This window comes from Rattus norvegicus, chromosome 7 (genome assembly GCF_036323735.1).
Source record: "Rattus norvegicus strain BN/NHsdMcwi chromosome 7, GRCr8, whole genome shotgun sequence".
NCBI lineage: Eukaryota > Metazoa > Chordata > Mammalia > Rodentia > Muridae > Rattus > Rattus norvegicus.
The window spans coordinates 1087262-1114011 of NC_086025.1; the positions used below are offsets into that span (position 1 = coordinate 1087262).

General features: G+C 45.8%; 3 protein-coding genes, 1 long non-coding RNA gene and 2 other non-coding genes across 18 annotated transcripts in view; 5 read left to right on the forward strand and 1 right to left on the reverse strand.

Moving 5' to 3' along the window:
• The window catches only part of Ptges3 (prostaglandin E synthase 3), a 17134-nt gene extending 12032 nt beyond the window's left edge, over positions 1–5102 (forward strand). Inside the window, exons 5-8 of one of the 3 annotated variants that reach the window (XM_063263698.1) lie at positions 669–758; positions 2806–2872; positions 3550–3574; positions 4199–5096. In XM_063263698.1, coding sequence (XP_063119768.1) covers positions 669–758; positions 2806–2872; positions 3550–3566 — 174 coding nt within the window. In that variant the 3' untranslated portion in view covers positions 3567–3574; positions 4199–5096. Of the gene's footprint in view, positions 1–668 lie in introns of all 3 variants that reach the window. The other 2 variants (NM_001130989.2, XM_063263697.1) reach the window with 2 other exon arrangements.
• Positions 4270–12805, reverse strand: LOC120093524 (uncharacterized). Its single transcript, XR_005486763.2, has 3 exons — positions 12339–12805; positions 10594–10643; positions 4270–9928 (listed from the first exon to the last, which is right to left on the reverse strand). It is a non-coding gene; the product is annotated as an uncharacterized LOC120093524 (long non-coding RNA).
• Atp5f1b (ATP synthase F1 subunit beta) lies at positions 12797–19200 on the forward strand. Its single transcript, NM_134364.1, is given in 10 exon segments — positions 12797–12945; positions 13382–13564; positions 13790–13964; positions 14232–14353; positions 14579–14763; positions 15193–15351; positions 15449–15571; positions 17227–17439; positions 18201–18402; positions 18953–19200. Coding segments are annotated over 10 exon segments (1590 nt in total). The 5' UTR covers positions 12797–12818; the 3' UTR covers positions 19054–19200.
• On the forward strand, positions 13634–13709 carry Snord59a (small nucleolar RNA, C/D box 59A). The gene has a single exon (XR_005487659.1). It is a non-coding gene; the product is annotated as a small nucleolar RNA SNORD59 (small nucleolar RNA).
• Positions 14423–14494, forward strand: LOC120093948 (small nucleolar RNA SNORD59). The gene has a single exon (XR_005487658.1). It is a non-coding gene; the product is annotated as a small nucleolar RNA SNORD59 (small nucleolar RNA).
• Positions 19201–20115: 915 nt separating the features above from the next.
• The window catches only part of Baz2a (bromodomain adjacent to zinc finger domain, 2A), a 38131-nt gene continuing 31496 nt past the window's right edge, over positions 20116–26750 (forward strand). For 4 of the 11 annotated variants that reach the window (XM_063263394.1, XM_039078959.2, XM_039078960.2 and 1 more), the window contains exons 1-2: positions 20119–20135; positions 20618–20726. In XM_063263394.1, the coding sequence (XP_063119464.1) occupies positions 20723–20726 (4 nt within the window). In that variant the 5' untranslated portion in view covers positions 20119–20135; positions 20618–20722. Of the gene's footprint in view, positions 20727–21632; positions 21842–21902; positions 22515–25108; positions 25194–25221; positions 25761–25800; positions 26113–26750 lie in introns of those variants that run through there. The other 7 variants (XM_039078962.2, XM_039078965.2, XM_039078958.2 and 4 more) reach the window with 7 other exon arrangements.

Here is a 26750-nt window from a genome sequence, read left to right on the forward strand (position 1 = left end):
CCACCAGACCAAGGGTGACCCCCACCCACAATTGGTTCCCTCCTCTCAGAGGACTAACCAGTGTTTAGATGACATAAAATTAGCCAGCACACTGAGATAAGTTACTTGGTTATCGTAGGGAGCAAAGTTTGGTGACATTTAAGATTCAAGGAGCTGAGTATAAGTTGGCAAGATGGTTTAATGTAAAGGTGATTGCTGCCCAGCCTGAGGGCCAGAGTTCTGATCACAAGAATTCAACTTGGTAGAATAGAAAGTATGTTAGAGGCAGGAGGATTTCTTTGAATTTGAGACCAGCCAGAACTTCATAGTAAGGTACTGTATAGAATGGAAACAGTGTCACTAGGATAGCTCAGTTGACAGAGTGAGTGCCTACTATGCACAAAGCTGTACATTGAATGCAGCCTGGTAGCATGTCCTATAATCCATCTCTAAAGATGAATTAGAAAGTGAAGGTTATTAGCCTTTGTAAATTGAATTAATTCCAGGTATCTGGCAATACTTACTTATCAATGAATGTTTTTGTATAAGAGATAAGTTGAACAGTCAAATAATTCATGAACTTAATACTGCTCTTGGTTTCTTGTGTATTGTTGTCTTTTGAGCTAATCTTATGTCCCATTAATAATAGTTATGAGTAACATGGAGGTAATATTCTTGTTGATCTCTAGCTTAATTGGCTTAGTGTGGACTTCAATAATTGGAAAGATTGGGAGGATGACTCAGATGAAGACATGTCTAATTTTGACCGTTTCTCTGAGGTGAGTTTTTTTTGGGGGGGGGGGGTTGTTTTGTTTTTTTTTTTATGGCATTTTCTACCCTGTTCCCATAATACTGTCCTTTTAATCCCTTATTTCTTTCCGTTTTTTTTAAAGGTTCATTTATTAGTTTTATGTATGTGAGTACACTGTCACTGCCTTCAGACACACCAGATCCCATTCAGATGGTTGTGAGCCACCATGTGGCTGCTGGGAATTGAACTCAGGACCTCTGGAAGAGCAGTCAGTGCCCTTAACCGCTGAGCCATCTCCCCAGCCCTATTTCTTTCCATTTTAACATGTATGGATAGTTTTTCACCTGCATATCTGTGCACCATTCTGGAACCTGGTTCCAAGATGGACAAAGTCCTAAGATGGTGCCAGGAGTCCCTGGAAATGGAGTTATAGGTGGTTAAAAGCCACTGTGTGGTGTTAGAAATCAAACCCCAGTCTTCTGTAAGAGTAACAAGTGCTTTCAACCAGCCCCTTGGTCACCTGTTTTGGTTTTCTAGACAGAAACCTATGTAGTCAGGACAGGTCACAACTGCTTATAACTATTTCTGGAGGATATAGTGGCCCTTGTCTTGTCTGGTCTGTTTAGGCTCTGGGATTACATTTGATGGACAAACATCTAAAGAGATAGTCTTGGGGTAAAGAGTTCTTTTTGAAATAGGGTCTCTGTAGCCGTGGCTGTCTTGGAACTCAGATCTATCTGGTCTACAGAGCGAGTTCCAGGACAGCCAGGGCTACACAGAAAAATCCTGTCTCAGGGAACAGGGGGGGGACAGTTCTTGTTGCTCTTGTATATGACTTGGGTTTAGTTCCTGGCACCCTTATACATTTGTCCATATTGCCAATTATATGTCTGAATGTTTGCTAACCTGAGTTCAGAAGATTGACTGGTTGTGAACCACCTACCATGTGGGTGCTGGGAAATAAACAGGACCATCATGATGGGTTCTTAACACTGAAATGTGTGCAAAATCAAGAAGAGGAGGAAGGTGTAGTAGCCCATGCCTTTGATCCCAGTACTGGGAAGACAGAGGGGAAAGGATTTGAGTTCAAGTCCAGCCTTGTCAACATAGTGAGTTCCAGGACAGCCAGGGATACACAGTGAGACCTTGTCTATAAAAAAGCAAGAACAGGATGAGTGAACAGAAGAGGACCATTATGCTGTATTGCAAATGGCACAAATCTGTTACTGTATGTCTGGCTAAGACTTTTGTCCCCATGGAAACCAGAAGAGACCATGGGATCCCCTAGAACTGGAATTACAGATGGTCGTGGTCCTCATCCATGTGGGTGCTAGGAATTCGACCCAGGTTCTCTGGAAAGGCAGGCAGCTAGTGCTTTTAGTTACTGAGCCACCTTCTCCAACTCTTCTTCATTCACTCTCATGTGCATCTATCTTTTAAAGCTATCTAAAGTTTTTACTTTTCTTACAAAGTGGCATGCAATGTTGTTTCCCTTAAATTCAGGTATAAAACTTGGTCCTATCTTCTAGCTAGTAAGCAGAGGTAGCAGAGTTGGTTGGGCCATCCTAGGCTTAATCACATCTCAGAAAAGAGAGTCTACAGAGGTGCTTGCTGTGTGGCCTATGTAGGAACTCCCTCATAGAGGGGTGTTTTTCCTTCCCTTTCTCTGTCTGTGTCTGTGTGGGCCATAAGAGTGTTGTACGGACAGTTGCTGTGCAGTTGTCAGCAGTACATGAGTCACTTTTCCAGCTTGACATATAGAGTTTTAACAGTTTCTTTTGTGTGTGTGTGTGTGTGTGTGTGTGTGTGTGTGTGAAGATTTCATGTATCCCTCCATGTTGGCCTCTTACAGTAGTATGTGTAGTTGAGGATGATCTTGAATTTCTGAATCCTCCTGCCACTGCCTCTGTGTACCTTCTCTTGTTTTAGATTCAGCCTTTTATAAAAAGCAAAGTACTTAAGATTCTTTTGCCTTCCTTCATGGGAACTTCTGCTGTACTGAAGACCTATTCTGGAATGTGCAGCCTAGTAAAGCTGAATTTAGCATTTTAAAGCTGATTTTATTCTTCAAATAGATGATGGATCACATGGGTGGTGATGAGGATGTAGATTTACCAGAAGTAGACGGAGCAGATGATGTAAGTATGTGTGCATCCTCTTCTGTTCAGTAATAATAAAGGTCTTGTATACTCACTGTTCCCCTGAAAGGGTGCAGCCATTCCTACCCTTAATGTATCCCTGTCTTATTTCTTAACATATTAAAAGATTTTACCTACTAGGGAAATTGTATTTGTCAACCATTAAGGATTGTATTTTAACAAATCATTGCATAAAGGTAAGAGTTAAAAGATTATCATTTAACAAGGATAGAAATGGGATTTAACAGCAGGTCAGGCTATAGTAATAAAATAAAGGGATGTGAATGCATTGAGGAAAGTGTACTCTACTACATTAGACATTATCTCCCCAGGAATCTGTTAATATCTTAATATAAATTTATATAGTTGGGAGGATTTTCAACTTTAGTATATAGAATTAGAATTCATTGGCTTCTGTGTATTAAGTAATCTTTTCTTTCACTGAATGCCAAGAGAGGACGACAAAGTTAGGGGAGAACTTGTAGAAAGATGGGTCTTCTGCTACAAGGCCTAGGAAAATAGGCCTTGAGTTTAAACACATCATTACATTAAATTCATAGGTTCCACGTAACTATTTTGCTCATATAGTAAGAATTATAATTGGGATTTCTTTAAGGTACACTTAGATCTTTATAGAATATGTATGATCAACTTGGTAAGTTTTTAAATTTTCTTCTACAGGATTCACAAGACAGTGATGATGAAAGTGAGTATATTGGGGGTTTTGTTTGTTTTTTAATGTTTCTGCTGCAGTTATCCCCACTGAGACCCAACTTTGAAAGCAGATACCACATATATTTTCTTTTTAGACACTAGGACAATTTAAAAGAGTACAGGCTAGGTAAAAATCCTAACCACCACTAGGTAAAGAAGAGGGAAAATACTTTTATTACTATTTTATGTTTTAGCTACATAATGTGTCTGCACTGTATACCTGGTGCTTGGGAGGACAGAAGATGCTATTAGAGCCCCTGAAACTGGAGTATAGCCACTTATGAGCAGCCATGTAGGTGCTGGGAATTGAGCCTGGGTTCCCTAGCATAGTAACCAGAGCTTTTAACCTCTCTAGCCTCAAATTAGGCATAGACTAGAATTTGCTTATTAAGAAAGGAGAGGGCATTTCCAGGGATCGAAATGGGCTAGTGAACTAAGAACCAAAAAAGTCCTGTTACATTCTTAGAAAGGGTTTATTCTCTAAGATGCATGTTCAGTTTATGCGTGTTCACAGGTGATTGCTAGGGAGCTCTCAGTTTTGTTGTCTTCATTTACAAATGTTAGAGTATTGTAGTTCTCTTGTCGTCCTTGCTGATTGTTTTTAAAATTCTTTCAGAAATGCCAGATCTGGAGTAAAGAGTGGTATCATCGCCTGGATATTGAGGGGAAAAAAAAAATAACTTCTGCAAGATTTCATAATTGAGAAAATCCCTGAGTTGATAGCTCTAAAGGCAGATATGCTGTACTTGGCTCCTTTAACCCATTTTTCAACTTTTTTTTTTTTAAGGCTTCACTAAGGGTTGATTATGTACCATTGTATGGGGCAATTTAAGTCAGCTAAGGCAATATCCGTATGCATGAACATTTCCCAGAATTCCATGAAGCAGTTGAGGTCCTAGGCAACTGCTACAGCAGCTCTGATGAATAACTGCATCTCATCTAAGTCTTCTTTTGTCATAATACACTTAACTTCTCCATTAAGAAAGTTCTCAGCTTAGGGAAAGATAAAGGTTTTAGATCCTAGATAATGGGCTTGAAGGAGGTGGAAACAAATTGGCTAATATCTTAAGCTGATGCCCCGCCATTCTTCCAGGATACCTTTCAGAATTATTCCACTAAAGTTTATTTTTCAAAAAAATGTACTTTACATCATTGTTTGTGATCACTTGTCAGTGTTCAGGTGTATTTTAGCTAAGACTAGTGGATGCCCTAACTTAGATGGTTTTTGAAGCCTATACCTTTGGTATTGTTTGGCCCTTAAGCTTTTACATCTCTTAGCATGGAGGACAAAGAAAGCTGTACATTGTTGCTTGAGAATATGTACATTTTAGACCAGATTTGTACTTGCACTGTCAGTATGGCAAATGAGTGGAAAATGTTAATACACTATTGGATTTTTTATTTCCTGTTTTGATTTCAGCTTATGCCCTGGCTGGAAAACCTCAATTTATGTTCATGACAGTGGGGATTTTTTTAAATGTCTACATTCTTTCTAATAAACTGTTGGAAGATTTCTTGGCTGTCCTTTTAAGTGTCCGTTTGCTCTAATTTCATGTATTTACCCTTTACTGGAATGGAGTTTGTTTTTTGAGGGAAATTTGGGGCTGGTCCTATTTGAGCAGAGGCTTGCTGTACTGTCCCAGGAACCCTGTACAGTGCGACTGTAATGGGAGGCTGTGGGTGCACTTTGCAGGCAGCTGGACAAGTACTGTGACTCGATTGAAATAAAACTGAATGTGTTGTCCTCCTGTACATTTTTCACTCCTGCATTTTAGCAGTGTCGCTCTTTGATGGCTTCTGAAATCTGTCCAGCCTGAAGTGTCAAAAATAAAAAGCTTAGTAATTTCCATGTGTACATAGCGCAGAATTTGAATCAGAAAACAACGTACAGATTGGACAACCTTTTCACAGGGCTCAGGGGTCAGATACTTATTTACTTTTGGATTCATTCAGATGGCAGTGGTTCTCAACCTTCCTAATGCTGTTAGTTCCTCATGCCATGGTGACCCCAACCACAAAAATTATTTTCACTGCTGTTGGGAATCATAATGTAAATGTCTATTCTGATAGTCTTAGGAAACCCCAAAGGGGTTTTGATCCATTCACTGACTTAAAGAGTATGTTTCTATGCTTTAAACTAATAGTGGTAACAAACACAACAAACTCAGTTTAAGGGGAGAATTCAAGGGAAGTTTGGTTGGTGGTTTTGTTACTGGTTTTTTTTGTTTTGTTTTGTTTTTGAGAGTGGGTTTGGGGTTTTTTGCTGGTTTTGTTTTGTTTTGTTTTTTTGTTGTTTTGGTTTTTTTACACTTGATCTTATTAGCCAAAAGGCCGAGAAGTGATTTTGTTTTGTTTTGTTTTTTTCTTGACTTTGTGTGTACATGTTTTCTCTACATGTGTGAATGTTCCCCTGAGAGCACTGGTAATTGAGAGGTGCAGGCAATGCTCTGAACTGCTAAGCTACCTTTCCAGTTGCCTGTTTTTTTTTGGTTGGTTGGTTGGTTTGTTTGTTTTTTAAACTGGTTCCTGCTAGGGAGCTTAAGCTGATCTTTAGCAACCCTGCTTCCACCCTGAGTGCTAGATTAAGAATTATTGCATCGGAGGGCTGGGGATTTAGCTCAGTGGTAGAGCGCTTACCTAGGAAGCCCAAGGCCCTGGGTTCGGTCCCCAGCTCCGAAAAAAAGAACCAAAAAAAAAAAAAAAAGAATTATTGCATCGGTATGCTCAGTTCTTCATGAACTGAAGTGTTGAGGTAGATTCTTGGTTCTCTCATGTAGTCAGCAAGAACCCTATTTCTCTGTTTTAACCTCAAGTTCTGTCCTAAGTAAAAATTGTGTTTCAGGGCTGGAGAAATGAATGGCTCATCGATCCAGAGGTCCCTGATTCAATTCCTAGCACCCGCATGGCAGCTCACAACTTTAACTCCTGTTCTAAGTGATCTGACTCCCTCACATACCAATGCAATAAAATGAGAAAGATAATTAAGACTTTGGGTTTCCAAGCTGTGGAAATAGGTTCAATAAATATAGGTCCCAACCTTAGTAGTACCCCAGCACTAAGCCATAACTGTCATTTAGCCCAGCTAACCTTGTAAGCAGTCTATCTTGTAAGGATGAGTATGGTGATAGAAAGTCTATATAACAAAATTGTAGGGGTTGGGGATTTAGCTCAGTGGTAGAGCGCTTGCCTAGCATGCGCACGGCCCTGAGTTCGGTCCCCAGCTCCGAAAAAAAAGAAAAAAAAGAAAAAGAAAAAGAAAAAAAATTGTATAGGCTTGTGGCACAGCATTTCACTCGGGTTTAATCATGAACCCTGAAAAAATAATTGTGTTAGTGCCTGATATGTAGGTTAAGCTTTACCATAACATTACAGGGTTCAGCATGCCTCTGCCTCCTAAGCAAAAAGGGAAAATATGGGTTAGCATTTTACAAAGTTGTAGACATCTGCTAGGGGTCCTGGAATGTGTCCCTCGTGAGTAATGCAAACTATAATGGACCATGATCAGTGTGGATATTAATACTGTAAGATGAGTTGGTTCAGTATTTTCATCATAAAATTGGTGATGTTTCTAGTTAGGAGCTTCGGGACACTGTCACTTGATTACAAATTGGATGCCAAGTACATCTGACTAGAAACTTGGAATTTCACAGAAAGTATCACTTGGACAAATCTGGTGCCAAAAGTTTAAAAAGTCAGTTCAGAAAGCCAATTAATGCTGTCTCAGCCAAAGCTAATCGGTTATTTTAGTATAAACAGGTCTGCTTTCACTAAAGAAGTGAGCCAGGGATACAGCTAAGTGGTAAATGCTTATCTGGCCCTAGGTTCAATTACCTAGGATTGGGTGGGCGGGGGAGGTCAAGAGGTTGCAGGAAAACGTTAACAAAATTAGAAGGTAACGAATGTGAGCGTGATGGGACTTTTTAAAAATGCATATGTCCCTGGTGTATGTATGTGTACCGTCTGTAACTTGGTTCCAGGGGTCAGATCTGTCTAGCCTGTGGACACTAGCCATGTGTGTGGTACACAACACACAAAACACATGCGTAGAAATAAATACTTTAAGAAGTCTTATTCCCTGTGTGTGAGTGTTTACTTGCATGTATATACACCACATACATGCCTGGTTTCAGAGGTTGTGAGACTGTTCTGTCCCTTGGTACTGAAGTTAGAGTTGTAAGTCTCCCTATTGGCACTGGAAACCAAACCCTGGGCTTCTGCACAAGCAGCCAGTCAGCTCTCAACCACTGAGCCATCCTTCCATCCCCTAAAATAAAAGTACCTACCCCAGATGGCTCAGCAGTTAAGAGTCCCAGAGGACCTGACCCTCTTTTGACTTACGAGAGGACAGAATACATTGCAGTCAACCAAACAGCCATATGCATATTTTAAATCAATTTAAAAAGCAAAATAAGGGGTTGGGGATTTAGCTCAGTGGTAGAGCGCTTGCCTAGCAAGCGCAAGGCCCTTGGTTCGGTCCCCAGCTCTGGAAAAAAAAAAAGCAAAATAAATTACTAAAAATCGCTAATATGTATGGGCTATAAACCAGATAGTGTTGATAGAACAGCCCAATGAGATTATCCCATTACTGGCCCTTTTATAAATAAGCTAATAGAGAAATTGCTTGTTTGTTGATGCTTAGTTAAGTAAGACCAAGGTTTTGCCCTGGTCCTGTTCCTGTTTTCCTTATGTATTCTAGCTGAGCCATAGAAACTTCAGCTCTAGATACAGAAAGACAAATGCATGACAGTAGTCTTACTTAAAAAGCTTGCTTAGGGTTGGAGTGGTGGGTTTGCAGTTTAGAGCACTAGCTGTTCTTCCAGAGGACCTGAATTCAATCCTAGTACTGCTCACAACTCTTAAGTTCTAGGGGATCGGGGTTGGGGATTTAGCTCAGCGGTAGAGCGCTTGCCTAGCAGGCGCAAGTCCCTGGGTTCGATCCCCAGCTCCGAAAAAAAGGAAAAATAAAAAGTTCTAGGGGATCTGACACAAAGATACGTGTAGGTAAAACATGCACATGAAATAAAAATTTAAAAAAAAAAAAGCTTGGGAGGCAGAGGCATGCTGAAACTTGTGAATTTAAAACCAGCTTGGTCTACATAGCAAATTACACAGTGAGACCCTGTCTCTAAAGAGAAAAAGATTTTTGCAGTGGGAATGGTTGCACACATCTTTAAATTGAGAGGGAAGTGGGAAGATCGGAGTTTCTGGCCAGCCTTGTTTACGTAACAGTAAGTTAGAGACCAGCAGGGCTACACAGTGAGGCTGCCTTCGTCATGGTTGTGTCCCTGTGAAGAGAACCATAACTTAAGGCAACTCTTACAAAAGAAAGCATTTACTTGGGAGCTTGCTTATAGTTTCAGAATGTTAGGCTACTGTAATGATGGGAAGCAGACAGGTATGGTGCTGGAGAAGTAGCTGAGAGCCTTAGAATCCACCCCTAGTGAAACTTCCAACAATCCCACCCCTACTTTTAACAGGACCATGCTTCCTAATTCTTCAAACACTTCCACTCCCCAGAACTAAGCATTCAAATGTATAAGCCTGTGTGGCCATTCTCACTCAAACCACCACAGATACCTTGCCTCAAAGTGAGGGAGGTGGAGGCCTGGAGAGGTAGTTCAGGAGTTAAACAGTGCTCTCCTAGGGTTCTATTCCGAACATCTATGTCAGGTGGTTCACAACCATCCGTAACTCATTCCAGAAGATTTGATACCATCTTTTGGCTTCCTAGGCCAAAACACTCAAAGCACCCATACATATTCAAAACATAAAGGGTTACCCTGTAGCAAAGCACAGACTCATCACTTTTTCCTCAGGGTGCCCTTGCACATTCTTGTTATTACAGCACTAGTGATAGCAGACAGAGGTGGGGGAATCTTACATTTCAGGTCAGCTTGGGTGCCACAAACTGTCTCCAAAAGTGTATGAGGCTAGAGAAACAGCTCAGTTTAGAGTGCTTGTCTAATATGTGTGAAGCCCAGAACTACAAACATTCAATGTCCTATGCTTAGTTACAGACCTTTCGACTTATTTTCCACATAGAATGAATTCATACTTGTTAAACTCAAATGGATTTAAAATATTTACATAACTTGAAATAACATTATATTATACTGATAGTATACTATATTATATATAAGTTAATTTACTCATTTTGAGACAAAGTTTTACTTTGAAGCCTTGGGTGGCCTGGAGTTCCCTATATAGAGAGAGACCATGTTGGCCTACCTGAGTAGTGGTGTGCCGCACATACCTTGTTTGTTTTAGATGGGGGTCTCATGTAGCCAGGATGACCTTGAATTTATTACCCTCTCGCTTTTATAAGTACATGTATTTATTTGGAGGACTGCAGACAGAAATAAGAGGACAGTGTGCAGGAGTTATTTCTTCCCTCCTACCATATGAGTTCTTGGGGTAGAACTCAGATCATCGGCTTTGGTAAGGTGAGCCATCTCCCCCAGCTTTCTGGATCCTATTTTCACTTCTCCAGTGTTGGGCTTATAGGCATGTGTCACACACCTGGTTTTATGAGGTTCAGTGCTGTACCCACAAAGTTATATCCCAAACCCTAAGTGCTGACCAAACTGCCCTCGTCATCTTGCTTTTTATTTTGGGAGGGGAGAGGACATGCTAGTGGTGACCAAACCTAGGGAGGCAGAGATCATGGCACCTCACTGACAGGCACTCTGACAGGAACAGTAAGCTCTAGGTTCAGTGAAAAGACTATTTTAAAATACAACCTGTGGTGGGAGTGGTGGCATATATCATTAATCCCAAAATTTAAGATCCTTAGGCAGGTAGATCTCTGTGAGTTCAAGGCCAGCCTGGTCTATGCTGAGAGTTTCAGGGCAGTCCAGGTTATACAGAGTGGTCCTGTCTCAAAAATACCAAAGATACTTAATAGTGAATAAGTAAGGTGAAGAAGGGCTGGAGAGATGTCTTAGTGGTTAAGGGCACTGCTATTCTTTCAAAGGACCCAGATTCTATTCCTAGTGCACAGAGGAGACTCACCACTGTCTGTAACTTCAGTCTCTGAGGATTTCAGTGTTCTCTTCTGACCTCTAAGGGTAGCACACATCCACATGATGTATAGAAATACACAAAAGCAAAATGGTCATACACATTTACATAATGAACAAGATGGAGACTGACTGAATGCAGCCCCAGAAACCAACCTCTGCATCCCAGGACAACATTCTTATTTTCTAATGGGACAATTTCTGACTACATAGCCCTGACTCTTGATTCAAGTTGATTTGTGTGTATATTTCAGTGTTTTGCCTACATGCACTGTTTGCCTGGTGCTCATGAGGCCAGAGGGCACATGAGTGCAGTGTTTCTAGAGGCCAGGAGAGGTGTTGGATCCCTGGAATTACAGGCAGTTGCCAGTTGCACAAGTGCATGCTGGGAACTGAACTCAGGTCCTCTATGAGAGCAGTGTAGGTTTTTATTCACCGAGACGTCTCACCAGACTAGCCTCTTGATTCTTTGGATTACATCCTTGGATCTTAGTATTCGTCTGCCCTGTATTTCTTTCTTCTACTTGCTAATCATATATTGACATTCTTTTGGTTCTTTTCTTCCTGTGTTTTATTAATTTATTATTTATTGTCACCTAGTGTTATCCAGTGACTTTAAACTCTCAAGTACTGGCATTACAGGAATGCAACATCTTGTTCTGCATTGGGCTCTTCTCTACTTAGCAAGGTTATTAGATATTATCTTAGTAATGGCTTAGTAATGGGGAGGCTGAAACAGCATGACTACCTCAGACCAAGGCATGCCTGAACTACAGCAAGACTGTTTCAACAGGGGTTGGGGATTTAGCTCAGTGGTAGAGCGCTTGCCTAGCAAGCACAAGGCCCTGGGTTCGGTCCCCAGCTCCGAAAAAAAAAGAAAAAAAAAAAAAAAAAGACTGTTTCAACAACACATACATGCAATTGCTAGGAGGATATGGGTGTGTTCCTTCCAGTTACAACTTTTGCTAGCTCTCCACTGTCAAACAGGGAGAAACTTTCTTCATTGTCATGCAGAAAAATGATGGGAAGTAATAAGGTGCAATACTGGGGCTGGGGATTTAGCTCTGTGGTAGAGCGCTTACCTAGGAAGCGCAAGGCCCTGGGTTCGGTCCCCAGCTCCGAAAAAAAAGAACCAAAATAAATAAATAAATAAATAAAATAAGGTGCAATTATACAGTTATGTGTGTACTCAGAGGAAGACTAAGGGTTTCCCTGTTAGAGCTCCACCCGATCCCCATTGTCGCTGAATAAAGTGAATATCTCAAAGGACGTCATGGATTCTGTGACTCTCTATTCTAGAGCAACACACACTTCTGGCCAGCCTCCACTTTCCTTCAAAAGTCCTTTGAGAGCTGGCTCGGGCTTCTCACCGTGGGGTCATTTTTTCACCTAATCTACAACCAAACTGAAGGAATGTGGTTTCAGGCAAACGTTCGCTGAGCATTTCCTTCTTTTCTACTTTACCTTACGGATTTCTGCACACATATCACTGCCAAGGTCTATAACTTCTGACATTTTGTGTTTGAGACAGGGTCTCAGAACTCTTGGCCCTGTACCTGTCAAGTTCTACAGGGTTCTGCTAGCACGTCTGCTTAGGGCAGTTTCTTTACATGACTAGGTGACTCATTATCCCTCGAATGTTATAAATAAATAATCTTGTCTCCTCGATGCAGAACGTCTATCGACGTTTCTTTCGTTGCACAGATTTAAATGATAAAGACCCTCCAGGTTTCCGACCTGCTGGGCCGCCCGGAAGCTTCCACCCTCACTACTGTGGAGGAAACTTCATGACTCCGCCATGTTGAGCCACAGAAAGCTCCTGCCTTTCGGGACGCCAGGACTCCATATCTGCGGCTGTCACCCAACTCAAAGTCCAAGGACAGTCAAAGACCGCCTAGTGCATAGGTTCAACGGAACCCCGCCCCTTTATTTAACGTAGTTCCGCCAAAAACCCACTCCTACTGACGTTCCTATGGCCCAATTAGGTTTCGAGGCTTAGAGGGCGGTTCCTTCAATTAAAAAAAGGTATCTTCAGATTGGCACCAGTTTTGACTAATAGCTGATGAGCTCCGAGTTTTTACCCTATAGGAGCGTCAGTGAAGATAACTAACATCAAGATCATCCAATGACTGTGCCTATGGCGGAAGCTGCCCCGCCTCGGCTGCAGGGCTGGCGCCCCGGACCGCTGGAGCGCTCAGTCTCCACCCGGACTCCGCCATGTTGAGTCTTGTGGGGCGTGTGGCCTCGGCCTCGGCCTCCGGGGCCTTACGGGGACTCAACCCTTTGGCGGCGCTGCCACAGGCGCAGCTTCTACTACGAACCGCTCCCGCCGGGGTCCATCCTGGTAAGCGCCTTCCTGGAGGAGGGGATTCGGTTTTCTCCCCGTGACCTTGAGCCTGGGCCTAGCAGATCTGTGCTCCATTAGGATCCTGGCGCAGCGAACTACTGTCCAGCCGCAGAGTGCAAGGACAGTCGCCGGTGGGAGCGTTGATCGAACCAGCTGTGTCCCATTTTGTTACGTTAAAGTGGAGGGCAGCTGCCTTGACCTTGAGGTTCCTATGGGGGTACTAAACTCAAGAATAATGGCGGTTTTGTGCACGAGGTTGGGAAAGCAGCGCGGGCGGGTTCCCGATTGCAGCGTGGCCTTCTCCACACGGCTCCCTATTTTGCAGGAGACATAGTCTGGGCTGCATCAGCCTTTCCTTGGGGGATAAATCGGGGATTCCGGTGACCTTAAGCTGCCCTAACATCAACGCCGTCCAATATCTTTTGTCTGCTAGCCAGAGACTATGCGGCGCAGTCGTCTGCGGCCCCGAAGGCAGGCACCGCCACCGGGCAAATTGTGGCAGTCATCGGCGCCGTTGTGGATGTCCAGTTCGATGAGGGATTACCACCTATCCTAAATGCCTTGGAAGTGCAAGGCAGGGAGAGCAGACTGGTTTTGGAGGTAGCCCAGCATTTAGGTAAGTAGGACTTTTTAGGGGTGGTAAAGAGCTTGTTATGTTTAAATATCACAAGATCCATGCCAACTCCCTTCTGTGATGACTTTACCCAAATGACTTTCGTTCTTCTGAGTTTGCTGAAGCCACACTCAGGTGCTGAGAGAGGGAGGCTTGTTAGCTTTTGATAATCCTTCAATACATAGTGTTAGGTTTTGGTGCTTATAACGTCTTAATGCTATTTAACAGGGGAGAGCACCGTCAGAACTATTGCTATGGATGGCACTGAAGGCTTGGTTAGAGGCCAGAAAGTACTGGATTCGGGGGCACCAATCAAAATTCCTGTTGGTCCTGAGACCTTGGGCAGAATCATGAATGTCATTGGAGAACCTATTGATGAGAGAGGTCCTATCAAAACCAAACAGTAAGTTTCTCTCGTTGCATTTGTGAACATGGGGATTTTTTTTTCTTGCAATTTTACACAAGAGTAATAACTGGTTATAAAGCAAGTTTTCCAACAGTATTACTTCAATTTCTGTTGTATTGAAAATAAAGATACAGAAGTTTGGATTGTTGAAAAATGTCACGTGACAGCTTACTGGGACAAGATTAGATGTAACTGTCAGCGGTGACTAAAATGGCTTTTCAGCATGGTGACTAGTTACTGATCTTTTCTCCCTAAACCTTACAGATTCGCTCCTATTCATGCTGAGGCTCCTGAATTCATAGAGATGAGTGTTGAACAGGAAATTCTGGTGACTGGTATAAAGGTTGTGGATCTGCTGGCCCCATACGCCAAGGGTGGGAAAATCGGTATGTTGGTTATTGGTACATGTTTTCCAAATACAATAAAGAATGGAAGCTTTGGATGTGTTTTGACAACCTTCCTTGATGATTAGCTTCTGACTTTCGTTCTTCTGAATTTGCTGAAGCCAGATGCCATTCCTGAGAAGGGGAAAATGGACAGAACTGAACATTTTTTTTGAAGGCTGTTTAATTTCGGAATGCAGAGATCTGAAGTACTTTTTCTTAACCTAGGACTCTTCGGAGGTGCTGGTGTTGGAAAGACAGTACTGATCATGGAGCTAATCAACAATGTTGCTAAAGCCCATGGTGGTTATTCTGTATTTGCTGGTGTTGGTGAGAGGACCCGTGAGGGCAATGATTTATACCATGAAATGATTGAGTCTGGTGTTATCAACCTAAAAGATGCCACTTCCAAGGTGAGCTGTGAGTTGTTGATGGATATCCACCTATTCATAAAACTAGTGTGTTACATTTGATACAAAGTGCCCCAGTTCTGTAAACAAAGTACTTGGCTTTCCCACCATCATTTTCTCGAATACCAATGTACATTTTTTTCGTTGGTGTGATATATAGACCTTTTTTTTTCAATAAGTAACCCAGTTGTTTGAAAGCTGATTTGAAGGTATAGAATGGAAGCTACTTACATAGGCAGTCTTATTTTTAGTTCAGAAATTATTTTTAGTGTTTTAAATTTCATGTCTAATGGGAAAAGGAAATTTGCAAACAGAAACATTGGCATCTAGTGAGCGTTCCCATTAGTGGTATCTCTCCAATTGGGAATCTTACATTTCTCTGTAGCTTCCTTATTACCCTGCTGGCTTTTCTGACTTGTCTATGGTCTACAGGTAGCGTTGGTATATGGGCAGATGAATGAACCGCCTGGTGCTCGTGCCCGGGTAGCTCTGACTGGTCTGACTGTTGCTGAATACTTCAGAGACCAGGAAGGCCAAGATGTCCTGCTGTTTATTGACAACATCTTCCGCTTCACCCAGGCTGGCTCAGAGGTATGAGGGGAACCTAGAAGCCTGGTTTTGCACCAATTGGGCACATCAGAAGAAAGATGTAGACACCTAAGACCCTGTTCTTTCTTCTGTCTTTTAGGTATCTGCCTTATTGGGCAGGATCCCGTCTGCTGTAGGCTACCAGCCTACCCTAGCCACTGACATGGGTACAATGCAGGAAAGAATCACCACCACCAAGAAGGGCTCGATCACCTCAGTGCAGGTAAGAGAGATTAAGTGGTCAGACAAACCTAGGGAGGTAGTAAAACGGTGTATATTTATATGTATAATGGAGATGGCTCACAGTTAAGAACACTTTTAGCTCTTTAGGTTGCCCAGTACCCATGCCAGATGGCTCATCATCTATAACTTCAGCTCCAGGAAATCTGGTGCCCTCTTCCAGCCTCCACAGGTACCTGCACACACGGTAAACATGCTCAGTGAGGCTGGACAGACAAAACGGCCAGGTGCTGGGTGAAGTGGCACTTCTCTTTAATCCCAGCACTTAGGTGGGTCTCTGAGATTGAGGCCAACTTGCTCTACACAGAGTTCCAGGACAACCAATGTTCTATAGAGAAATGTTTCAAAGAAATAAAAAAATTCTTGCTACTTCTCCAAAGGGGCTGTTTGAGAAAGGGTCTCATTATTTAGCTTTGGAGTGTTTGTTTTGCCTTGGAACTTTCTGATATGTAAAACAGGCTGGCCTCTGATCTATGATAAATCTGCCTCTCTAGGATTGGGATACTCCAAGAGGACTATTAATTAGGAAGAGTTAACCAGTTAAAGTAATGTGTAAAATTATGTATTTACATGCTAGATTGTAAAGGTTAAATTAGGAACAAATGCTTATTAGTTGGGCCTGGTGTTACATGCATATGCCTGTGATCTTAGCACATGGGAAGCAGAGGCAGAAGGGTCAGGAACCCAAGGCTATTTCCAGGTACATAGTGAGTTTCTGGCCAACTTAACTACATGACAAAGTCTCAAAAAAAAAAAAAAAAAAGAAAAGAAAATGGAACACTACTCTAGTTATTCTAAGGTGCTGGTGCTGGAGAGATGGCTTGGTAAGGTTAAGGGTACTTTCTGTAGGCAAGTTGTGATAACCCATACATTTAAATCCCAGCCACCCAGGAAACAGGCAGGCAGATCTCCCAAGTTTAAGATCAGACTGGTCTTAAACCAAGACAGCCAGGAACAGGGGAACCCTGCCTTGAAGGAACCAAAAAAAGGGGGAGGGAGTACTTTGTAGGATTCTATTCCCAGTACTTAATGATGGCTCACAACTACCTGTAATTCTAGCTCTGGAGATCTGATACCTTCTTGACCATTCTGCAGCCTCATTTATGCATATGGAGCACAATGATAATAAAATACTTTGGTGGGGGTTTTTGACATTAGATCTGCCTGTGTGGCCTTAGCTGACCTGGTGCTCACTTTCTATTCAACTTAGTTTCCCAACTCATAGCAATCCTACTGCCTCTGTGTCCTAAGAGTAGGGATTATAGACAGGAACTACAACACCCAGTTTTCATTTGTTATCTTGCTTGTTGTGTGTTCTGAGGTGTGTCCTCAAGGCTGTCAGTGCTAAATGGACCTTACCACTAGAGGGTGCACCCTCATAAGGTTATACTCACGTCCCTATTGCAGTGCATGAACATCTTTTAAGAGCAAAACTTAAGTAAAAGTTGGTACCATTACCATAAAGTGTAGCATAGTATGCTGGCCCAGATAAGGGAGTCTGTCCATAGTTTAAGCCACTCCCAGGGATACCAAGACAAAAAAATACTGTTTTCTTCATTCCAAAAAGTTGGAAAGGGCTGGCTTAAGCAGGAAGCAGTTGGGTTGCTGCTGATCTCCTGTGTTCTTGTCTCACTTTAGGCTATCTATGTGCCAGCTGATGACCTGACTGACCCTGCCCCTGCAACTACCTTTGCCCATTTGGATGCTACTACTGTGCTGTCCCGTGCTATTGCTGAGTTGGGCATCTATCCAGCTGTGGATCCACTGGACTCCACCTCTCGAATTATGGATCCCAACATCGTTGGCAGTGAGCATTATGATGTTGCTCGTGGGGTGCAAAAGATCCTGCAGGTGAGCACCTTTCCAAGTGGGGTCTTCAAATCATGAGAATTTGAAAACTATAAGACTAGATCTTTTTTCTAGTCATCTGTATGATCAAGGAAAGTTGAGAATGGATTGATACTGATGAGGTGTCCCCAGTTTCAGGGTACTGTACTTCACCCTTAGAATCCAGCTGTCAAGGGGTTAGGGATTTAGCTCAGTGGTAGAGCACTTGCCTAGCAAGCGCAAGGCCCTGGGTTCAGTCCCCAGCCCCTGAAAAAAAGAAAAGGAAAAAAAAAAAAAGAATCCAGCTGTCAGCTTGGCAGTGGTGGTGCATACCTTTAATCCCAGCACTCAGGAGGCAGAGGTCTCCAGGGGTAGTTCTAGGTTAGCCAGGGCTACACAAAGAACCCCCTTCCCTCCTCCAAAAAAACAACCCAACCCCAAACAGTTGTTTTCTAATGTAATTGAATAGGGAGAATAAGACCCAGACCTTGGGGGCTGGGGATTTAGCTCAGTGGTAGAGCGCTTACCTAGGAAGCACAAGGCCCTGGGTTCGGTCCCCAGCTCCGAAAAAAAGAACCAAAAAAAAAAAAAGACGCAGACCTTGGTCAAGGGCTGCCTGGAACTTCTTTTTTTTTTTTTTTGGTTCTTTTTTTCGGAGCTGGGGACCGAACCCAGGGCCTTGCGCTTCCTAGGCAAGCGCTCTACCAATGAGCTAAATCCCCAACCCCTCCCTGGAACTTAATGACGGAGTGCACGTAACTCTGTCCTTTCTTGTTTGTTGTTAGGACTACAAATCTCTCCAGGACATCATTGCCATCTTGGGTATGGATGAACTTTCTGAGGAAGATAAATTGACTGTGTCCAGGGCAAGGAAGATACAGCGCTTCTTGTCACAGCCATTCCAGGTTGCTGAGGTCTTCACAGGTCACATGGGAAAGCTGGTGCCCCTGAAGGAGACCATTAAAGGATTCCAGCAGATCTTAGCAGGTGAGGGTTTTTGTTTTTTTAATCAAGCCTAGCTATGAAAATGGGAGAAAACTGAAGTCAGTCTTCTCATTCTAACAACATGATCAATGGTACAGTCTATCTTTCTTAAAGGGCCTTCACCCTGCTCTCCACTAACTGTCCCATGTCACTGAGTTGAAAATGAGTTTTAACTTAAACCAAGTGCTCCAAATTACGGGTTTTTCTGTGTAGAACCAGCTGTCCTGGAACTTAGTCTGTAGACAAGGTGTTTTTAGGTGCTGTGTGTCTGAGTGTATTTAATTAATTACACTTGGAAGGTGATGGATATGGTACACACCTTTAGTGCCAGTGTTCCCAAGTAGATCTCTAGGGTCTTGAGTTCCAGGACAGCCAGGAAAACACACACACACACACACACACACACACACACACACACACACACACACAGTAAATTTAACTTGGAAGTTTTAAGTTTCTTTTCATGCTAATAATTGATCCATCAGGTAGTGAGGTGTACATACTGCAGAAGGTGATATACCTCAGCTTGTTACTAACTACATTTCCCCTGTAGGTGACTATGACCATCTCCCGGAACAAGCCTTCTACATGGTGGGACCCATTGAAGAAGCTGTGGCAAAGGCTGACAAGCTGGCAGAGGAGCATGGGTCGTGAGGGGCCCTTCAGCCAAACACAACAGCACTCTGCACTGACCTCCATGCTGAGAGCTCAGTTTGCCATGTAGGCCACACAAGAGCCTTGATTGAAGATGTGATGTTCTCTCTGAAGAGTATTTAAAGTTTTCAATAAAGTATATACCCTCATTTATGTCTGTTTATCTTGCTTCTGAAACAGCTTACAATTGAGTTCACAGTGAGACCATGTTTAGGATAAAGTCATACAAGTTAGAAACAGGATTACCAAAAAGATCCATTCTAATGAGAGTCTATGGGCCTTGTATTGTTTCATTATAGGCTCAGCTTTGGTTCTTAGGACAATTTTTGATACTTGCTCCAAGTGTCACTAAAACTAAACTCCTTTCCCCCTGGGGAAAAACAGATGGGCTTGTTCAAGACAGGAATTAAGCTTTTAGGATGTATTGAATATTTGTCACAGTTGAGGGTCTCCTAGGCACTCGTTCTTCAGAAGTTCCCAATACACTGCCAGATATTTGAACAAGCCTAGCTGTGCATGTTTGTGTGTGAGTCTGCAGGGTAAAAAAAAAAAATAATGTGAGGTCTGCTAAGGTCCTTATGAAAATTTTGGAAGATGTAGCTGTTACAAAGAGCAATTTTTTTAATGTTGCCTTTGGGGCTTTTGAAAGGCAATACTTCCTCTTCATGAAATGTGTGCCTTAGTGCACACTGCTCAGGCATATTTTGTGCCCTAAAACGTGTTTGAGCCCAGCTAGTGGCCTCTGGTGGATGCAAGAACTGCAGTCTTACCATTTTGAAATCTGTTAAAGGCTATTTGCAAGGAGGTACTTCTGTCATCTAATGACTGCTTCCGAGCCAGCTGGAGCTGGCCTGGGGAGGACCCTGCATCTGTAAGCTCCACTTTGCCAGGCTGTCCACATAGGGTAGAGCTCCGAAGGCTCAGCCTGATTCCGAGCTCCCTGTGAACTGAAGGGCTCCCGGGAAAGGTTTCCGGGGTGGAGTAGTGGCTTGAGCTTCTATCTGTCTATGACGTCCTTGGCTCCAGTCCCTCCTGTGTCAAGATCAGGACAGAAGGTGGCGCCCCTGAGTTGCCTGTGCTTGGTAGTTTGCTCTCCGAGCTTGGGTTGAGGGTGAAGGGAGATGGATGCTGTTATGTGGGTGGGGATACCTCCAGTTCCTGACTGGAGTGGGCAATAAGCTGGTGAAGACCTAAGAGTACAGGTCACCTCTTTCTGCTTTGTCACCCAAATACAGACTTGGAAACTGATATTCTAAAGGTCATTTGCATCCTAGTGTTCGAGTTCTCTAGCATTTATAGGGAACCTTTCTTGCTAGCTGCAACTCTTTCTTTCCTTTAGTGTCCCCTTCAACCACAGTCCTGAAGTATTAATATAGTTCTAACCTTCCTCCGTATTTCTCCCGGTCGGCCCTGTCCTCGTCTCCTCCCTCTCTCCACCCAATGAAAGCCCCGCCCTTCCCTCCTCCCTCCCACCCCAGTCTGTCATACAGGGACATCACCCTACAGCAGTTCAAGCTGTGTGGTTCGCAGGAAGCATACATTGGCTTTTTTTTTTTTTTTCGAGTTCTCAGCCCATAGTTGGGCAGGATCTAACAGCCTTCAATTGAAGCGAGACCCAAGGACAGACAGTGAGAAGCTGGGTCCTAATCCGGAGTCCTGCCAGCCTGTCATGGGTAAGTATGATAGCCGCCCCTGGGAAAGGCCTGAGGGATGCCTAGCTCCCTCCCTGGCTGACTCAGCAGGGGTGGGGCCTAACCTTTGCTCTTTTGGGGGGTCAAGGAGGGGAAATGGACTGTGAGGAACACAGGGCTTAGTTGCTGAGCTGCTGAGCTGCTGAGCATGGGATCTCCCAGCATTGGCAAGCTCCAGCTCTAAGGAAGAGTCTGAGCTTCTATCTTAGGGCTTCCTTCCTCACCCTTGAACCCCTCTCCCCAACTTAGTGCAGAGATTCAAGTAGTGTTTTACTGTATTCATTACTAGTCCAGTCTTAGTTTTGTAAGAGATGCTTCCCCTCCCCCTAGTTTCTCTCAGTGTTTCTTCCTCCCCCACCTTAACCTACCACCAGGTCGGGGCTGCACTGAGCAGCTGCTTCCTGTTGCCCCAGAGGTTGCTGCAAGGGTGGTGGTGGCGGTGGCGGTGGCGGTGGCGGTGGCTGGGGCCAAACCGAGCAATGAATAAAGCGGATTCTCAGTCCTGCATCAGCCTCACTACCCTGTTACGGATGGCCTCCTCAATATCCAGAGGGTTGACAGGACAGGGAGCGTTTTGCCTCTGGTTTTCTGGATTCCAGATCTGTACAGCTGTAGTACAGATAGGGCCCGGAGAAGGTGTTTACCTAGCAGGACGCTGTGCGTGACTCCGACATGCTTGGCCTTGAGTTCCCTCTCCTGCTCCCCTAGGCCTCCTTGAATCTTTTGTAGCTCCCCAGCCTCCTTTGTGAATAAGTCTTAGCTGGCGCCCGGTGAGGGCAAAGAGAGCTCTTCGAGTACTCCAGTTCAGACCTACCACTGTCCCCAAGTATGTCGTAGAAGTTTCTGTCTTTTCCTGCATTTGGGATCCTTCCTGGTTCTGGCCCCTAGGAGACGCCACCCGCCGTCCCCTCCCCCAACGGAGCCTTCGCGACAGCCGTCCCTGAGCGCTCGTCCTCACCCGGGTGGCTCCTGCCTCTTTAAGCGCCACCCCCTCCCCTCTACCGTCGCTGGCCTCGGGCTGGAGGAGGAGGCGCCGCCGCCCGGCTCGGCCACCTGCGCCGCCGCCGCTGCCGCTGCCCGGCCCGGCCTTGCTTCAGGTGAGGCCCGGCATCCGCCTCCAGGCCCGGGATCCCGTGCAGAGCGTCTCCGCAGCCACGTCCTCCCCTGGGATCCAGGCTCTGACCTTCCCTGCGCCCGCTGCCCTTGCTCTCTCCCCCGCACTGCCTCCTCTCCCGTTCCTCCCCTGTCCTCTGCGCCGGGATCCGGAGGCTTCTCACGCCTCTCCGCCATCCTCTCCCGGCAACCCCTCCTATTCCGGCCCCGGATCTCCCCTCCCCCGCGCCTCCCTCGCCAGAAAGCTCTCCCGCGGTCTGGGTTTCGCCTCCTCTTCTCTGGAACTAGCGCTTTCCCACGCCATCTAACCCCGGGGGGAGGGGGGCATAACCGCCACCCCAACCCCTCTCCTGGTCGTGCGGGGAGGAGGCTGGGGGACGGAGGACGCACGCTACAGTCGCTGTCTGTCCTGCTCCGCTCAGCCCTTTAAGTTCAGCTAAGTCCCACCTAAAGCTTTTCCTGCGGAGTTTGGGGTCCGGCCCGAGCACCGCCCCCTGATCTCGGTGGGAAGGGCCCTCGGCCCGGCTGGAGCTGGCCCCTCCCCCTAGTCCCGGCGCCCCGGGCCGCGACGCTGCCGGAACCTTGTGATACTCCGCTTCAGCGGCTGTTGCGGCAGAACAGACTGGGGCTAAGTCTCTAAGGGATTTGGGGTGCTGGGTAAGGCAAAGGAAGCCCGACCTTCTCTTTCAGATTACTACGGGGGGGGGGGGGAATCCCGAGCTGTCACTGTCTTATATGCCTACCATGGAGCTGTTCATTGGCGAATTTGGAGACTAAATCTGAGGGACACAGACCCGCTTGGAGAAGGGGAGGGGTTGTATTCCTTTTGGCATATTATGAGAGAATCTGAGCTTTCCAAAATACGTTGAGATTGTCTTGTCCGGACCTGAGTGCTGAAAAGGGACTAATGGGAATTGCTACAGGACAGAGAGCAGTGGCAAAGGCACGATGGTTCAGCCAGGCAGTGGGAGGTCTTTATAATTACCCTACCTTCAGTAGGGAATACTCCAACTCCAGCTGAGCCCCCAGCTCTTTCTCTAGTGCCCCTGCCTCCAGAATTATGAGAATGGGTGTCAGGGTTTGTCTTATACTATTCTGAGACACAACTAAAGGTGCTGGGAGGGATACAGTGTGTGTGTGTGTGTGTGTGTGTGTGTGTGTGTGTGTGTGTGTGTGTGTGTGTCTCCCCTGTGGTGTTTAAGGTTGGATGCCTGGATTGTCAGGAAGAGGAAAGGGAAGGTACAGCTAGGATGCACACCACCATCAATCACTCTCAAGAGTGATGGCTCCAGCCATCTGACTCCAGAGTGGCTGGCACGATGGCAGCTGACCCAGAGTCGGGGAGGAGCAGCGGGAACATGGAGAGAGAGAAGGGGGTGGCAAGTGTTTATCCCTACTTCATTTCTCATCCTCTGGCTTGTTTTGAGGGAGGTTCAGTCTGTTCCCCAGATACTGTTCACAAGTTGCTAATCAAATGACCGTTGGCCCCTTTTCTCTTTGGAGTAGCTTCTTGTAAGGAGGCTTGTTGGCCTCCTCCACATCCTACAGGATTGACAAATGTTTGGGGACACACGTGGTCAAGTCTGCCTTCTGTTGTTTAGATTTGGCATGGGGAGGGGGTCGTATGTCAAGGCACCTGGTAAAAAGTAAAAAGCTTTGGGACCTATTCCCAGCCCACCCTTATCTTCAGAGAGCAGGGAAGATCCCAGCCTAGGTGGGATAAAGCGATAGGAAGCCCTTCTGTACCAGACGGGGGTGGGGGGTACGTATCGTGCCTGGTTTTTCTCTTCTAATCCCTGGTGATCTTCTACGAACCATTACTGGTTTAGGGCTGGATTTGGGCCTAAAGGTTGCCGAGGAGACTAGGCCTGGGCTCGGAAGGGGTGGGGCACAGGAGTAACCGGCTCTTCCGGAGCCAGCAGTGGGTGTGTGTGGGTGTGTGATGGTGAAGCGAAGGGGCGTGGTCACGAACGTCTGACTGGCGCAGGCTCCTCTGCATGCCCTGTCTGGAACTGGTTAGCCCCTGGGTTGGAAGTAGGAAGATTCATCCCCGGGAAAAGGAAGAGATAAGAAAAATAAGGCACTAGCTTTCCTCTACACCTGTCTCTTCCCTCTCCAGGCCTTAGGTGCCAGTTCCAACCTCAGCTTTTTTTTTTTTAAGTGGTGGTGGGGTTACACATTTTTTAGCCTAAGTTTACTTCTCCTTTCTCCAGGGCGTTGAGGTTAGTGGGCTATTGAAGGGATGAGGTGTAGCCCCCAGGCAACCTATAAATGTCCTTTTGTTTTTTTCCAGACAAAGTCTGATTATGTAGTCCTGACTAGTTCGGAACTCAATTAGTAGACCAAGCCTCCGGCCTTGAGCACACAGGGTGAACCTCCCATCTATGCCTCTTCAGGGTAGGAATGAATTACAGGTGTAGGCTGCCAGGACTGACTTTACAAAGTCATTTTGACCGGGAAGAGAGATTTTGCTTTTATGCATCTCCTTCCCTTGGTAATCTGTTTACCTCAGTCGAGGGAGGGGAACCCTCTACTGAGCCCACATTGTTGGCTTATCTAAAAGAGATCTTCTGAAGCCTATCTGAACTATTTATAATGATGAGTGGGTCACTCTCCCACACTCAGAATCGCTCTCTGGGGTAAGAAATCCGTGCTGGACTGCTGATTTGGCTCTGTCATTCTATCCATACCCAGCTTTCTAAGTTCTTGGCATCTCCCAAGAGGAAAAGGTATTTGTTGATACCTCCAAACCAGCCAGAATCTCATCCTGTTTCTGTCTGTTGTTCTTCCTATTTATTCAGACTTAGCTTTGCATAGTTTAGGCAATTGTTTACAGTCTAGAGTTATATTTCAGTGGGTTGAATGGGAATTATGAAGCCAGAAAATTTGAATTGTAAGGAAGGAGAATGAAATCAGTGAGTTTCTATGGGTCTTGCTCGATTTCTTCATTGAGTAAGTGAGAAGTTGAAATGTAAAGAAAAATGGCTGTAATGTACGACACCGTTTCCCATCTCCGGTCGCTGCAACACACATTTAGGTAAAAGATAAGCTGTAATTCCTTTCTAGATTTCCAGTTCCCCAAAGAACACAGATATATAGCCCTGTTAGGAATGGTATGGGAACAGAAAAATAAACATTTGGGACATTTTGTTGGTTATTTTACTACTCATCTTCTACCCTTTGGACACATTTAGGCTAGACTCAGATCTTGACTGTGGAGCCAGAGCCAAGTCTCCTTTCCCCATGTGTAGGAATCTCCTGGATGACCAAAGCCCTGCAGATGACACCAGGAAAGCAGTGATCCAGGCAGGACCAGGTTGTCCCTATAGGACATAAGTGAGTAGACTTCTGCTTCTCTCCATCCCTGTAAAATAGCTCCTTAAGTATCAACTTCCACTTTTTCACCACCCTGCTGAGGAAATTATCTTCCAGGTGGCCCTTCACAGTTAGAAAAGCAGCTGCTGCCTAGAAATGGTCCAGTCGTTAAAGTTACCCCTGGGATATGGCTTGCCTTCCAATTTGACCTGGGTGAAGCAAGACTCCAGCCCTCAATGAGATGCGCGTGAAGCAGGGACTTGTAGTGAGGGAGTCAGGGCGCTAGGACCCAAATCCCGGCCCGAGAGAGGAAGCCGGGCACTAGGACCCAGCGGGCGCAGCAGTGGTGGGTGGTGCCGTCGGCCCCGCTTCCCCGCCCCCTCCGGCTCACTCCTCCCCTGCCGGCCATGTTGGCTCGGCTCTGGCCCCGCGGTTGAGCCGCGACCCCCTGCCCCCTCCCACACCCCGCACCCTGCACCCCTCTCCCGCGGGCGTCTCCTCCCTCCTGGCGCCCAGAGCCTGGCCATGTGAACCGCCCGTCCCCCGGGGAGAAGCGAGCCCCGACCCGGCCGGACGCGGTCGCCTCAGGTTTGTGGGGTGTGCAGCCCGGGGGGCCTGAGGGCAGGGTGCCCGGTGTTCTGCGGGCGTCCCTCAGGCAACTGACGCGCCTCAGATGACTGGGACTTCTCCCCTCCCGGACAACGCCGAGGCGGAGGGGGACCCCGGCCGGGCGCGGGTGGCGGCTGACGAGGCCCCCTTGAGGCGGCGGCGGCGGCGGCCAAGCTCGGCTGGGGTGGGGACGCATCCACTCGCCGAGGAATCCCTGGGAGGGCTCCACCTCCTGGGGCGGCGGCGGGATTGCCCGCGTGCAGGGGTTGGACGCAGGGCTTCCCGCGGTGGGCTACCCCCGAGGTTCGTGCACATGGGGGTTTCGGCCGCGGTGAGTGGGGGGGTGGGGTGGACGGGCGGACGGTGATTCCCTAGAGAGCTTCGGGTTTCTGTTCTCCGGCTTGGCTGTTGGTCGTGCTGGCCTGGCTTGGGGCCCTGGAGCCCCGGGAAAATCCCCGACTCTTGAGATGGGGATTGATAGAACTCATACTTGGGGTCTGGGTTTGAGTGAGGCCGAAAACTGAGGCAAGAATAAAGAGGGATTCCTTTCCAAGGAAATCCTCTCCGAAGGGGATCCCCGTTTCCGTAGAGAGACCGTGCTCTCGCATCATCCCTTTCTTTCCCGGCGTTCCCGACTTCTAGAAGTCAATGCCAAGAGCGGGCATCCTTTGTGGAGCTTACAGGAGTGAGGGATTTGTATTCTTCGGGGGGAGTGATGTTGGTGGGGGCGATTGCTTCCACCACCTCCATCTGTACACAAACTGCCCCTCCCCCAACCTCTCGCAGGAAGTGGCGGAGAAATGGCAGCTGTGCGTTCTATGCTGCGTCTCTTGTTTTGAAATGACCATTTTAATCTGATTTGGTTTCATTTTCTGAAGCGTTCTGGGCAAGCTTGGAGCTACCAAACGTTAGTTTTTTTGCCATTGTAGCATGCATTTGTCATCCAGTAGTCAACTATACTTGACCCTA